The 13640-nt window shown below is 32.6% G+C and overlaps 1 protein-coding gene across 1 annotated transcript in view; it reads right to left on the bottom strand.

Annotated features, from left to right (window-relative positions):
* The window catches only part of LOC136416608 (alkaline phosphatase-like), a 233940-nt gene that overhangs the window by 37811 nt on the left and 182489 nt on the right, over window positions 1–13640 (bottom strand). The window contains exon 6 of the mRNA XM_066401875.1: window positions 3056–3263. Coding sequence (XP_066257972.1) covers window positions 3056–3263 — 208 coding nt within the window. The remainder of the gene's footprint in view (window positions 1–3055; window positions 3264–13640) is intronic.

Genomic DNA, 13640 nt, shown 5'->3' on the forward strand with positions numbered 1-13640 from the left:
AAAATTGGTCATTACAGAGGCACGTTTTTAATTCAAGGTCAAATATCTCAAAAACAGTAAGAACTAAGTATAGGAAATTACATAGAAAATGTTCCTAAAATATTATGTAGAATCTGAAAATAAAATAATATACTGAGGGTTTCATTTGAAATAAGTAAATTACAGCTATTTACCGTTAAACCGGAAGTGACAGCGTTGAAAATATTTTTAAAAAATAGTATATGTCGAACTTAACTTAACTCAAAATTTTCAAATTTGTATCACTTTTAGATCCTAGTAAACTTCTAATGAACGGGTTGGGTGAATAACCCTGTATAGTGCATGTATACATCAATAACATTACAAAACAATTTTTATCATTAATAGTTGCAGATAATATAGGACCGTTAACGTCAAAATAAATAATAAATAAGGACATTTAATTTAATTGAGTTTTATTTATAGCTTTGGCAAAAGGCATTAGTCTTGATTTTTTGCCAAAAACAGGAGAACTCCCCGTAGACGCTATAGTCTTTTCGATGAATAATATGATGGATGGCATCAGAATCTAGAACGAAAGCAATTTGATTACTCAAACTTTCTACAGAAACTGTAGAATATGTAAACATTGAACTAAACCCTCATTTTAGGCGTCATTATTTGTCTGAATGTTCTGGATTGTAGCTGAAAGACTGCTTATTTTCTTCATTCACGTCTAGTATCAATAGCAGTCCATCATTAGGTACTATATTTTTCAACAGTGGTTTGATTTGACATTCTTGCTTTCACATGCAAGATAATTCTGGATTCTTGAGGAGAACTTCTCGTTTTAGTATCTAGGTTTAAAATTTGGCTTGGAAAATCTGGGAGTTGTACTTGGTGTAGTCAAGCTATTTCTTTAACGTAAGAGCTTAAGTTCCATTGTTGATTGTTCCTATTTTAATTTTGCTTCATGAATCAATAATTGGGTTTTTATAACCGCCAAATTTAGATGTTATTCTCAAATAATTTCTAATGTTGTAATCATTCCGTCGTAAGGAGTTAATTTTGCTAGCAAATAAGAAATTTTATCTCATTAAGCTTAGCTCCGGTAGCTATTAATTCAGTAATAATTCCGTAAAATACTGTATAGTAATAAAATAATAATAGGTCACTATAATTTTAAACTTGGTAATCTCTTAATTAATGCCAATTGTATTGCTAAGCTTCTCCTTTCGTGAAGAGAGCCAAGACTTTAATTTAAAAGCGTTGATTTAAGTTGCAAATTCATTTTAAAACGAAAGAAATTTGTTTATAGAAGAAGCAGTAGGGGCAATAATTAAAAAGGTAATGTAATTTAAGAAAAAAAAATGCATAAACATTCATCAGGAGTCTCCTAGCTCCTTTGATGCCAGATATATCAAAGAGAATTAAAATACAAAATATAAGAAAAAAATGGTCTTGAATGTGGTTTCAAATGGAATGTCGTTTAACGCAAGAGATATGGAGGGGTGCTACATAAAGGAAAAAACAGTGTACGTTGGTTTCATGACGTTTGCAATAACAATGAATAAAATATTATAAACACATGATGTGATTCTAGGAGAATACACATGAAAATGAAATATAAAGTTCCCTAACAAGACTCTAATAAAGACACTCAATAAAAATATTATTGATACTTGAAGTCTCTATAACATTTTTAAGAGTTTTTTTCCCAAATGCCTTCATTTCTTCTAAATATTTTAGGACACCCTCTATTGTATTAGGTGTACAACTTTGCTTCCGCCGTTTTTTTTCCGAATTTCGCGATTTTATTGTAAAAAACTAATTATACCTTTAGGATCCAAAGTATTGTCCATCGCTGGCCACTACTTTCTCCCATCTTTCGGGCAGCATACGAATCCCGTGTTGAAAAAATTGGACATCTTTTGAAGCGATCCACGATTCTATCCAATTTCTTACTTCTTCATAAGACCGGAAGTGTTGGTCAGCTAGCCCATGTGCCATGGATCGAAACAAGTGATAATCAGAAGGAGCTAGGTCAGGAGAATATGGCGGGTGGGGTAGGACTTCCCATTTCAATGTTTCCAAGTATTTCTTGACCACTTGCGCAACATGGGGTCGAGCATTATCGTGCTGCAAAATCACTTTATCATGTCTCTCGTTGTATTGCAGCCGTTTCTTTTTCAATGCTCGGCTCAAACGCATTAATTGGGTTCGATAAAGAGCACCTGTGATTGTTTCAGTTGGTTGTAACAGCTCATAATATATTACGCCGAGTTGATCCCACCAAATACAGAGCATGATTTTGGAACCATGAATAGACGGTTTGGCCGTCGACGTGGAAGCATGGCCGGGATATCCCCAAGTCTTTTTGCGTTTGGGATTATCGTAATGAACCCATTTCTCGTCCCCAGTCACAATACGATGCAGAAATCCCTTCCGTCTTTGCCTTGCAAGCAACTGTTCACAAGCGAACAGACGCCTGTCAATATCTCTTGGTTTCAACTCGTACGGCACCCAATATCCTTGCTTCTGAATCATTCCCATGTCTTTGAGGCGTTTTGAGATTGTTTGTTGAGTCACTCCCAATGATTGTGCCAATTCTTGTTGACTTTGACACGAGTCTTCGTCAAGTAATGCTTCCAAGTTCGCATCTTGGAAAACCTTCTTTCTTCCACCGCTATGTTGGTCTTCGACGTGAAAATCACCGTTCTTGAAGCGCTGAAACCACTCACGACATGTCCTTTCACTAATAGTGGCTTCCCCATAAGTATCTGAGAGCATTCGATGAGCCTCAGCAGCAGATTTCTTCATATTGAAGCAGAAAAGTAAAACCTCCCGCAAATGACGAGAATTTGGCTCGTACACTGACATTTTCAATTGCGAATAACTTTATGATGAAGACACAAATAGACTAATATTTTTATGAGGTTATGTTAACAGGTGTCCAAGGCTCCTGCATGCCCATATGGGGTTATTTATTTCGATCATTACTTACCGCTACATACATCTATTCAAAAACGGCGGAAGCAAAGTTGTACACCTAATATATATACCAAAAAACTTGCACTTAATTCTCTTTAAAACATACCTAATAAATAATCCGCTTGATTTGGTTTCACCTTTTCTAATAGCCCTTTGTTCCACACATACTCAGCTTTAAGTCCACGCTTTTTTTTGTCTCTTAGCCAATCATCAATGAGATTTCGACCGTCCAATCTTCGTCCTTCTTCCTTGGTCATTTCTGGATCGTGTGCCACTTTTGGAAGCCAATGACGTCGACCTCCTCCTAGAAGCACCTGAAGCAAAAAAAATCTGTTGTTCGTAATGTTAAGAAAATACCAATTTGATACAAAATTGCAATGTTATATTTTATTGCTTATGTAGCCGTTCAAATGCCTTTTGTCATAATTAAAAATTAAATCTAGGGGATACTGAGATAATAACAAGTAGGGACATTATATGTATATAAGGTTTTCATTTGAGTATTTTCCATTTTGAATTTCCCGAAATATGTGGAGGCGTTCAGAAATCGCTGAATTACGTCAACAACATTACTAAAGGGATAAACTTTTTATATCATAATTATGCCGCCCCCCACTTATTCCTTGGCGCCACCGCTTGTCGAACCTCTAGTAGTAAGGGTGGTAGTAACTCATTTAAAAGTGCTTTAAATGCCTATACTTTGTTTTTCATTTTTGAGAATAGACCTTTGGTTTTTGGAATATATGTGTGGGAATTCCTTCTTTTACATATGTATTGTTCTATTTAATAAGATATCGAAAATCTTATGCCCCTGGAACCTACAGGCAAATACATGTACTGTTTAAACATCTGCAATATTATTAAAGGATTTCTGACCCCTGAAAAAGTACAACTTTGTAAATTTTGATATAAAATTGTAAATCATGCATGCTATGTGTTGAAAGCATGTGAATTCTAAGAGGTGCTATGGGTACAATATTTTAAGTTGATATCTCAAAAACTAAAAGAATAGAGAAAATAAATAAATAAAACAAATTTCGACACCATATATTTCGGTAACGAAGGATTTTAGAATATAATTTATATAGTAAACTAAAATCATTTTTGATTGAAGATTTGAGAACTTATTTTCAGGTAATCCTGTTGTGTATGTTCGGGACCTAATCCTTCGGTAATATTCCACGCCTCCGAAGGCTAACGTCCTGGAGCATAAACTTGAGTTGTGTGTTGTTACTGGAGATAATGAGCATTTTATTCGAAAACTGGCATTGATGAATGTGTAAAAATTTGGTGCACGAAACTTGGTCATTTATTTTTCGGGATGTATGATTATTTGATATTATTATAAATAATTACTAAATAACAGTAAAATCAGTCAAGATCTGCATATCAATCAGATTACTTAAATAAACAATCTTTGTCCTCCACCCTATAAGCATATAACCATTACACATGTATTATATACACGTGATTAGAGCTGTTAACCCCTATATTGTAACAAATGCTATCGAGCGTGAGAGAATGTGCATTTTATCACTTTTCATTGGTAATGAACCTAAAATACTCAAAGATTCTGCAAATATATGTCTTTCTCTGGTATAGGTCTACTAAAATTGCCATATGTATAACGATAACCCAAATAAAACAATAAGAGTAAAGGTGGAAACAATTTTGACTTCAGAAGTTTCTGTTGAAGCAAACATGGTCCTTGTTTGTGATTTCTCCCGGGGCACTGTGTGCCCGCATGAAAAGCCAAGCTAATCTACAAGTTGTCACCTGTGATAAACTTAGATCTGCGAAGAAAAATGGAAAAGCTTCTTGAAGAGTACTGTGGAACCTACAGACGTGAGAAAAAATATGATTCCCAAATTCTCGCCATCTGAAAGAGCCCTATTTCGTATATTTTTAAAGCGAAGTTGATAACACGGAGGCTCAGGTCCTCAATAGTTGGAATCTTATGATCTCGCAATATCTACTATACTAGCAGCCAGAAAATAATCATGTATTGATAACATATTTACGAATTTTTAAATATGTATGACTAGATCTAGAATAACTGGACTGCATTTCACTCACGTTCAGTGCCAAATTTAAAAAATGCATTGCAATTCTAAAATCTGCTTCCCAAGAAAATTTTGCCATCAAATCTAGAACATATTCGTACAGTTTAGACGGAATATATTGGTTTGATTATGCACTAAGAAGAAGATAGAGAAACATTAGAATTTCTGACGCATTTATACAGGTCAGACCAAAATATACTTTCAATTACTTTAACATAAGACTGAAGGAAAGAGGTGAACTGCCAAAGCAATGGGGGGTTGCGTATTCCATCCCTTGTTCAAGATGTGAGGGAGTCTACGTATGTAGGTCAAGCAACCGACATTCTTGAGAATAGAGTTTCCTCTTACAAGGATTACACCCGGATGGATTCCAATGAGGCCACATGGATTTCAATGACGTTCGATTACTTGACAAAGAAGCCAAATTCCAGAAAAGGCTTCTCTTAAAAATGGTAGAAATAGCCACTAATGATATTTAAACAAATAAAAAAAACAATACGTTGACGTAATATTTACTCGGGGCTCATTAAAAAATTCCAACGCACATTCAAGGAATAATGACCACTCTAACTTGTCAAGAGATAATTCCCTTTTTTTTCATTTTTTTTTCTGTTAATGGCATCATATGGTAAATTAAACCCATTTTCATCGTTTGTTGTTTTGTTGGTTTTCTGGTTCAGTTAGTTTCTCTCTAGGCAATAAATACACGAATCGATATGTACTAATACATATAGGAAATCATATGGAATTCTTGAGGCGAGACGAAGTTTGAAATTCAATCAATTTTGAACATGCTGATTTTATTGAGTCGTGGGGAATTGCAGCAAAATTAGTTTTAACCTGTTGTTTATTCCGATTCCGGACTATTCCCTGCTCTGATGTAAAATGTAATTTAACTTTCAATAATTTTAATACTTTTAATTCGCAACAAATAACGTGAATTATTTTTTTATTGGTTTGTACTTCGGTAATCTGGTCATGTCGCGACTCTCACGTTTAGAAGAAATATGGTACTTAGTAGTGAGCATCAGATTAATTTCACTCGTAACTTGTTAAGAGTTTCCTTTGCTCATAGTCCATATTAATTACCAAAGAATTCCTTTCCTTTTCTTTTCGTCTAAAATTTTAGGTCAAAACTTGAAGAACTTAGGTTAGCAATAAAATTAAACTTTAAAAAACAAATTGCTCATAGTAATTTAATCTCTAATTCTCTTGACGGGGCAAAAGTACTTGGACGCTCATAAAAAGCAACAATCTCTTAGTGGCTGCAATTTCGTCACAAATAGACCCTGACGTACTTAATAACTTTTTCTGCAGCATAGCAGAAAATTTGCTCAAGAACGATGTCTCTATAAATGTTGACCCTTTCCAGTACATTATCTTTTTGTTTTAGCCAAATAACTTTTAATAAAGTCAGACACATTATCTCCAACATGACGAATAGATGTAGTTGAAATTATTTCATTCTTAATGCAAAAAATTCTCAAAATAACGGAAAATCTATAGGTGATTTCTATTCCAAAAATTATAAATATTTGTGTGTGCGGTTTCAAAAATTCCCAGATTGTTCGATACTTGCGCATGTTGTCCCAGTGTTGAAGAAGACTGGTACGACGGCCAGTCACCATCACCGTCCGATTTCTATTGATAAATTTTTGGTAAGACATAACTGACTCAGTGAACATCACTTTTTTACATTCATCATAAACCTTTTAACTGATTGAATCAATATAAGAGATTGATTTTCGTAGAAACCCGTCCACTACTATTGTCCTCGGTCTTCTTATACGTTATGTCCAGCCATGTTTGAGAAAGGATAGATCGTCTTGGCTATTTTTTTTTATGTTACCAAGGTGTTTGATTACGTATCACATACTCGTAGCATGTTAATCCGAAAACTCGAGCCATATCACTTTGAAACCAATAGAGTGAGACTATTTTTTAGTCTATAGTAAACACGTTCATTACTTGAATAAATGTATAAGTAAAAATCAGCGGGTGCCACAGAACTTTGTTTTCGATCCACTTTTGTACAAGAATGATAATAATTGCTGTTACGAATGGTCAAGATTTTTTTAAAAGTAGGTACGCAACTGATTCTGTTATCTTAGTAGAGAAACTCGTACTGTTGAACGGGTAGCTTGCATGTGATTAGTAAATACAATAACAACTGAATTACATAATTTTGGAATTTTTAGCATTTGTACAGAAGTGGGTTACTTGTAATTTTTCATTTAGTAATTTTAACTTCGTTCATATTTATTTTAGTCCTGTCTTTTTTAATCGCTTGTTCTAAGACAATTTTCGTAATTGTGAAAGATTAATCAAAGTCAAGCACAATCTCTAATATTATTGTTAGACATTACATTAGCATTAATGACAGCGAGAATAAGTTTTTCTCTAAGGGAGGTCGATGATGCCGAATAGGGGCAGGTGAGATTTCTGAGAGTTTTCCTTAAACATCGTTTGCCCTAGAGGGTGCATGTCCTGCATATCACCAGAAAATTAAATAAATTATATCTACATCCAATAAGGAATATCTGCGGATTTTTATTGAGGAAGGTTTTGGTCATCACTTACTAACCCACTTCATCAACGCTATTCTCTTGTAGGGACATTTCGCGAATGCTGTCTTGGTGTTTGTTGCTTCGAGGAAGTGTCTCCACGTCTAGAGACACTTGAGATTGAGAATGTTGTCGTCACGTATTTATTTATCTTGAAGTATTTTAATGTTTTTGTTTCAAAAAATCTCAATATATTCCCTTGCACGATAAAGGAGATTCAATTGTTTCGCAGGATATACAGTGGTGGCCATAAGTATGGAATATTTTTTGAAACTTTATTTAGCTAAAGGGCCTTTACTTTTTTTCTTCAATTCTGGTATATTTAAATTGGGATAGGTCAATTCTATATTTTAAACCATACAGTATTTATAGAATGTTGCTATCAAAAATTTCACCGATAAACAAATTTTTTTAGATGGACAAAAGTATGGAATATCATAGATTTAAATTTATTTTGTATTTAGTATTCAGTATTGAGTGTTACAGTTCGATAAAATTTGAAGCCGAAATGGTTAAAAAAAAATATCTTTCGGAAGATCTTCGATCACGAATAGTGGAGATGTCAAATAACGGAGCCAATCAGAAGGACATTGCAAAGACATTTAATGTGAGCCAGGGGTGTGTATCGAAAATTTTGAGGAAGTTTAGGGTATTCAACGCCGTAAAAAACCATCAGAAAACAGAACGTCCCAGAAAAACAACAGCCCATACAGACCAACGTATTAAAATTATATCCTTCAAAGATCCCGAAAAATCATCGCGCTTAATAAAGGAACAAATTACAACTAATAGTGGTATTGAAATTGGTGATCGTACTGTGAGGCGTCGTCTATGTGATACTGGATTGTTTGGACGATTGGCAGTGAAGAAACCATTAATTTCCAAAAAAAACCAAAAGGCCAGAATTAAGTTTGCACGCTCACATCTGTTTTGGACACCCGAAAAATGGAATACCGTCCTTTTCAGTGACGAAACCAAAATCAAACTGTTTGATTCGGATGTAAAAACTTATGTTCAGCGACCAATAGGGAAGAGATTTGATCCCAAGTACCAAAAGCCCACTGTTAAACATGGCGGTCAGAGTTTAATGGTATGGAGATCTTTTTCGAGATCTGGAGTTAGCCTGTTAGTCAAAATTGATGGAATAATGGATCGGTTTTTATACAAAAATATCCTAGAGCAGCATATGCTTCCATTTGCCGAGGAAGAAATGCCACTAGTATGGCGGTTCCAACAGGATAATGATCCTAAACATTCTTCACGGTTGATTAAAAATTGGTTTATTGAAAAGCAGATAGATGTTATAGAATAGCCTTCACAATCTCCTGATTTAAATCCCATCGAACATCTGTGGGACCATTTGAAACGAAAAATTAGACAAAGACACGTGTCAAATACTGAAGAATTGTGGAGGATCATACAACAAGAATGGAAAAACATTTCTTCCTCAACGTGCCAGAATCTAATTGATTCAATGCAGCGTCGATGTCAGGCTATCTTAGATGCTAAGGGGTTACCACAAAATATTGAGTTTACTTAAGATAGCAGACTCCATACCATGATATAAAAAATATTCCATACTTTTGTTCAAGTGCAATTTTTCATTTTCATTTTTCTAAAAACTTTTTTAATTAGAAATCTTAATTTTATGTTATAATTATAGGAAATTAAATAAAGTCCTTCAAGCATTTGTGTAATTTTTGTTTAATACTTTTTAATAAATATTTTATCAAATTAAAATAATATTCCATACTTATGGCCACCACTGTACATGAGATTCCCAAGTTTCGTATTATAACAGTTGCACTATTTGCACTAATCAGATTTAATATTTATCTCTACCACATATCGTATTTTAGTGTAATTTTGTTAAAATCATATTTTGCCATCATATTGAATTACTGGTAACGAGTTGTATTATTTGCATTTTCTTTGATATTATAGATTCATTTTCTTGTATATCAGTTAATAAAATTATGGACGAACAAAAAGTATTTGCTTTTATTATTAAACTTTTCTCAACCGCTGTACGCTGGTAATAGATATTCGTTTTGAAAATTAATTGAAATTTTACATTGTTCAGCATAGTAAATTTCAAATCTATCTACTAGTCCTAAATTAAAATATTTATAATGAGTTTACTCGTTATCTTAATATAATATACAAGATGTACATGCAGTATGGAATGAATTCATTTTCTCGGTCTGGAATTAAAATAATAAAACATGTTTGGACATGTCGAGTTTAGTTTAAAATTTCACATATTTTGTTTGGATAATATTAGCCGTGACGTTATCATTGTTCCAAATATGACGTCAGTATTAATTTTTTTTAATGGTAAACCCTGTTTTTGATCCTTTTATGTGAAAGGGAACACTTTTTAATGTACATGACATAAACTTTTTTACTATGTTAAATAACAAATTTTTTGATAAATTCTCAAAAACACGTTTTTCTTTCCACCACCTAGCGATAAATGATAGACATCCATTAAACGGATCGGGGTAGTTTTTTGTGTAATTTTTTCCATCGAAAGTTATTTTTATTGGTTTAATTTACAAAATTTTCATGTTTTTAATATTGGTTTGACTTTGTGAAGGTTTAATTTCACACAAAAATTGTATTATAATGCGTTTATCCATAACACAAAGAATTGAAGTTTTTAGGATGATTGGCTATGGTGATAGAGTGCGAACACAACATGAAGTGTGCTTTATTTAACAACAAATATCCAGATAGACTAATAAACTAATCAATAGTCACAAAATTGAGAGAAATTTTCTCAGATTCTGGTTCTGTGAAAGATAGGCCGAAGGCTGGACGTTCGTTATTAGTGAAGAAAAAAAATTTAATGTTTTAGTAGTTGTACAAAAAAATCCACACAGTAACATTCGGCAATTTAAGCGCAATTACGATTTTCCTACGTCTGTACATAAAGTTTTATAATGTGAAAAAGTGACATCCCTATAAAATACATCTTGTACACGAGTTAAACGAAGACGATACAGACGGAAGAATGCAATTCTGTCAAACCCTAATGGATATGTTCTGTAATTATCCTCGCCAACTTGAAAATATTATATTTTTAGATGAATTAACTTTTACATTAATAGGGGAAGTTAACAGACAAAACTTCCACTATTGGACAAAGGAAAATCTCAGAAGAATGCGGGAATACCATACCAAATAGAAGCATAAAAAAATTAATGTTTGAGCAGGGATTGTCAAAAATTAGATCATTGGGTTCTACTTTTTTGAAGAAACTTTGAACGGTTGAACACTTTGAATTTTTATAACATTTAATCCTCACTTTAAGAACTTTATTTTCCAGCCCTAATAACCCAATGACACATGACGAAAATTTATGGTTCCAGCAAGATGGTACACCACTGCATTATGCAGTTCAGGTTAGACAATATCTCGATGATGTAGCATTTCCTAATAGATGGATTGGAAGGCGTGAATTTATTGAATGGCCATCAACTTTTTTGGACCTTAATCCTTTAGACTATTTTTCGTGGGGCTATTTGAAAAATGTTATGTACAAAACTAGATTTGATACAATTGACGATTTAAAAATTAGAATTAGAAGAGAATGCGCTAATATTAGTCAAGAAACAATAAATATGATTTAGCAGGAATTTATCCACCATTTGGAATACTGCCATGTAATTTTACCGTTACCGTAAAGAAAAATATGTTTTTGAAAAATTATCAAAAAATTTGTTACGTAACAGAGCAAAAAAGTTTATGTCCTGTATATAAAAAAGTGTGTTATTTTATATAAAAGGGTTAAAACAGGGGTTCCCAATGGAAAAATTAACACATACATATATATCTGGAATAATGATGACGTCATGATTAATATTATCCAACCAAAAATGTGGAATTGTAAACTAAAGTGGACGTGTCCAACCATTTTTTATTATTTTAATTCCAGGCTAAGAAACTTATTCTATTTTATACTTTATGTACACTCTATATATTGTGTATAACTAACACAAATGACGGGCTAACTATGCCGTAATTTAGAAAATTTTATTGCGTATGGATATCAATGAGATTTTCTCTCTGTATTCTATCAAAGAGTGAAACCCAACCTGAAATAAATTAAACGAATTAAAAGGTTGGCCATAAAATATTTAATTAATGAATCAGTCGAGCATGTTATTTATAAAGTTTAATGGCTGTTTATTTATTAAAAGCAATCGACCATTTTAGGATATAAATGTGAGTTATAAAAAATATAGAGCCTGGGATATTTTCAAACTCAAAAATGTCGTATAAACAGTTCGTCTTACATTCGCTGCTATTTTTTGCATTGCACATGCCTACACAAGTAACAATTTAACTTTAATTAAACTACAAAGAATTTTAGGAGCTTTTAAATTTTATATACATTCTTTAATTTGAACACAAATCGTCTTAAGCATTAATTAAATACTTGTTAATTAGTCTTTAAAATTATTTCCTTTTAAAAGTAGTTTTAAGAATAACGTTTCTACTGCTTTCCTTAAAGTCTATTTAAGCCACTGATGAAGAAATTACTTAATTTGATAATGTTTCTAAAACTATTTTAAATATTTCTTTAAACTGAAAGGATTTCTGCTGCCTGTAGCTTCTCGGAGTTAAAGATATAATAATATGCTTTTAGCACTTCTTATTTTAAAATACATTTTCCTTTAAATAATCCAAAAAATACTTTTAACGAAGAGTAACAGCATATCTGACAACATTATCCATCTAAGCAAAAATGAAAATATGGAAGCATCCAGTAAAATAAAACCTAAAAAGGGTAACGGCAAATACATTATGCATTATAAATCTTGGATAGAAAACCCTGTTCGCATCGTCAAAATAGCAATCACAGTTCACTTCTCTGATAAACCTTTAAAAAGCATAGAGCTTTGATGATTTCAACTAAAGACGATTTAATTAATAATATCAAAAATTATTTCTCATCAGAAAAAACTACCCATTATAAAATTTGTTTTTGTGCATTTAATTGCCCAAAGAAATTAATAATTCGGTCATTAACCTATAACTATTATAATTATGATTTTCGCTTTTTTTACTACTTTATTTCTTATTAGTTATTATTACTAATTTTATTAATCAATATCCAATATGGCGGTATGTCGTTGTCATAAAAAAAGGTTATTAAAACCTTATACCATAGTTTTACAACCAGTACACAATATATTTCTCTTAAAAAACATAATTTTATGGAACATTAGGTTTCTTTTTTCACTAAACACTTTTCGTTAATGTAATACATAGACTGTTTCATCCTAAACTAGTCCTCTTTTCATTAATAAAACTTTACTACAAATACTATACTGAGTGGTATTTTTTAGCATGTTTAGTTCTGATGTGGTATTTTCTAAGAAAAAGTCGAGTATAGCATATCAAATTCAATATTTCTTCTGCTAAAGTGTGTAATTTACTATATTACTCGTATAATGACTTTATTCATCTTTCCATTTATTGAGACTCTGCCACGAATTTCTTTGAACTTAATTATACTAAAGAGAAATTTTCTTTAAAATCCACAAATTCCATGATTTAAATTTTAAAGTACATATCATTTTCGTTGTTGCCTTCTTGTTGCTTTAAATACAGGGCCGTTGAGATAAATCCGGAAAATTTATTGTTAAAGTTAAATCTATACTTCAGAAACAATAGTTTTATTCAAGCGCAACTCAACATAGCTGTAGTATACAAATTATACATTGAATTTATTCAATATGGCCTCCATTGGCTTCGACGACCTGCTCCAGTCTGGTTCGGAACCGAGAGCGTGCTTGTTTAACTTCAATTTTGTCCATATTGGTCATAACACCCACAATGGATGCCTTTATAGCGTCCTTTGTATTGTGAGATTTCGTGTTTACCTTTCCTTTAACTACGCCCCATACGTAATAGTCAAGAGAATTACAGCCTGGGCTGGACGGTGGCCACAAATCTAGTGACCAGTGGTAATGGAAGTTGTTGTAAAGCCAAGACTGAGTTCTTCTGGACTTAACGAGCCGGCGCAAAGTTCTGCTGAAACACGTATTCTCTT

Source organism: Euwallacea similis, chromosome 24, assembly GCF_039881205.1.
Source record: "Euwallacea similis isolate ESF13 chromosome 24, ESF131.1, whole genome shotgun sequence".
NCBI classification, from domain to species: Eukaryota; Metazoa; Arthropoda; class Insecta; order Coleoptera; family Curculionidae; genus Euwallacea; species Euwallacea similis.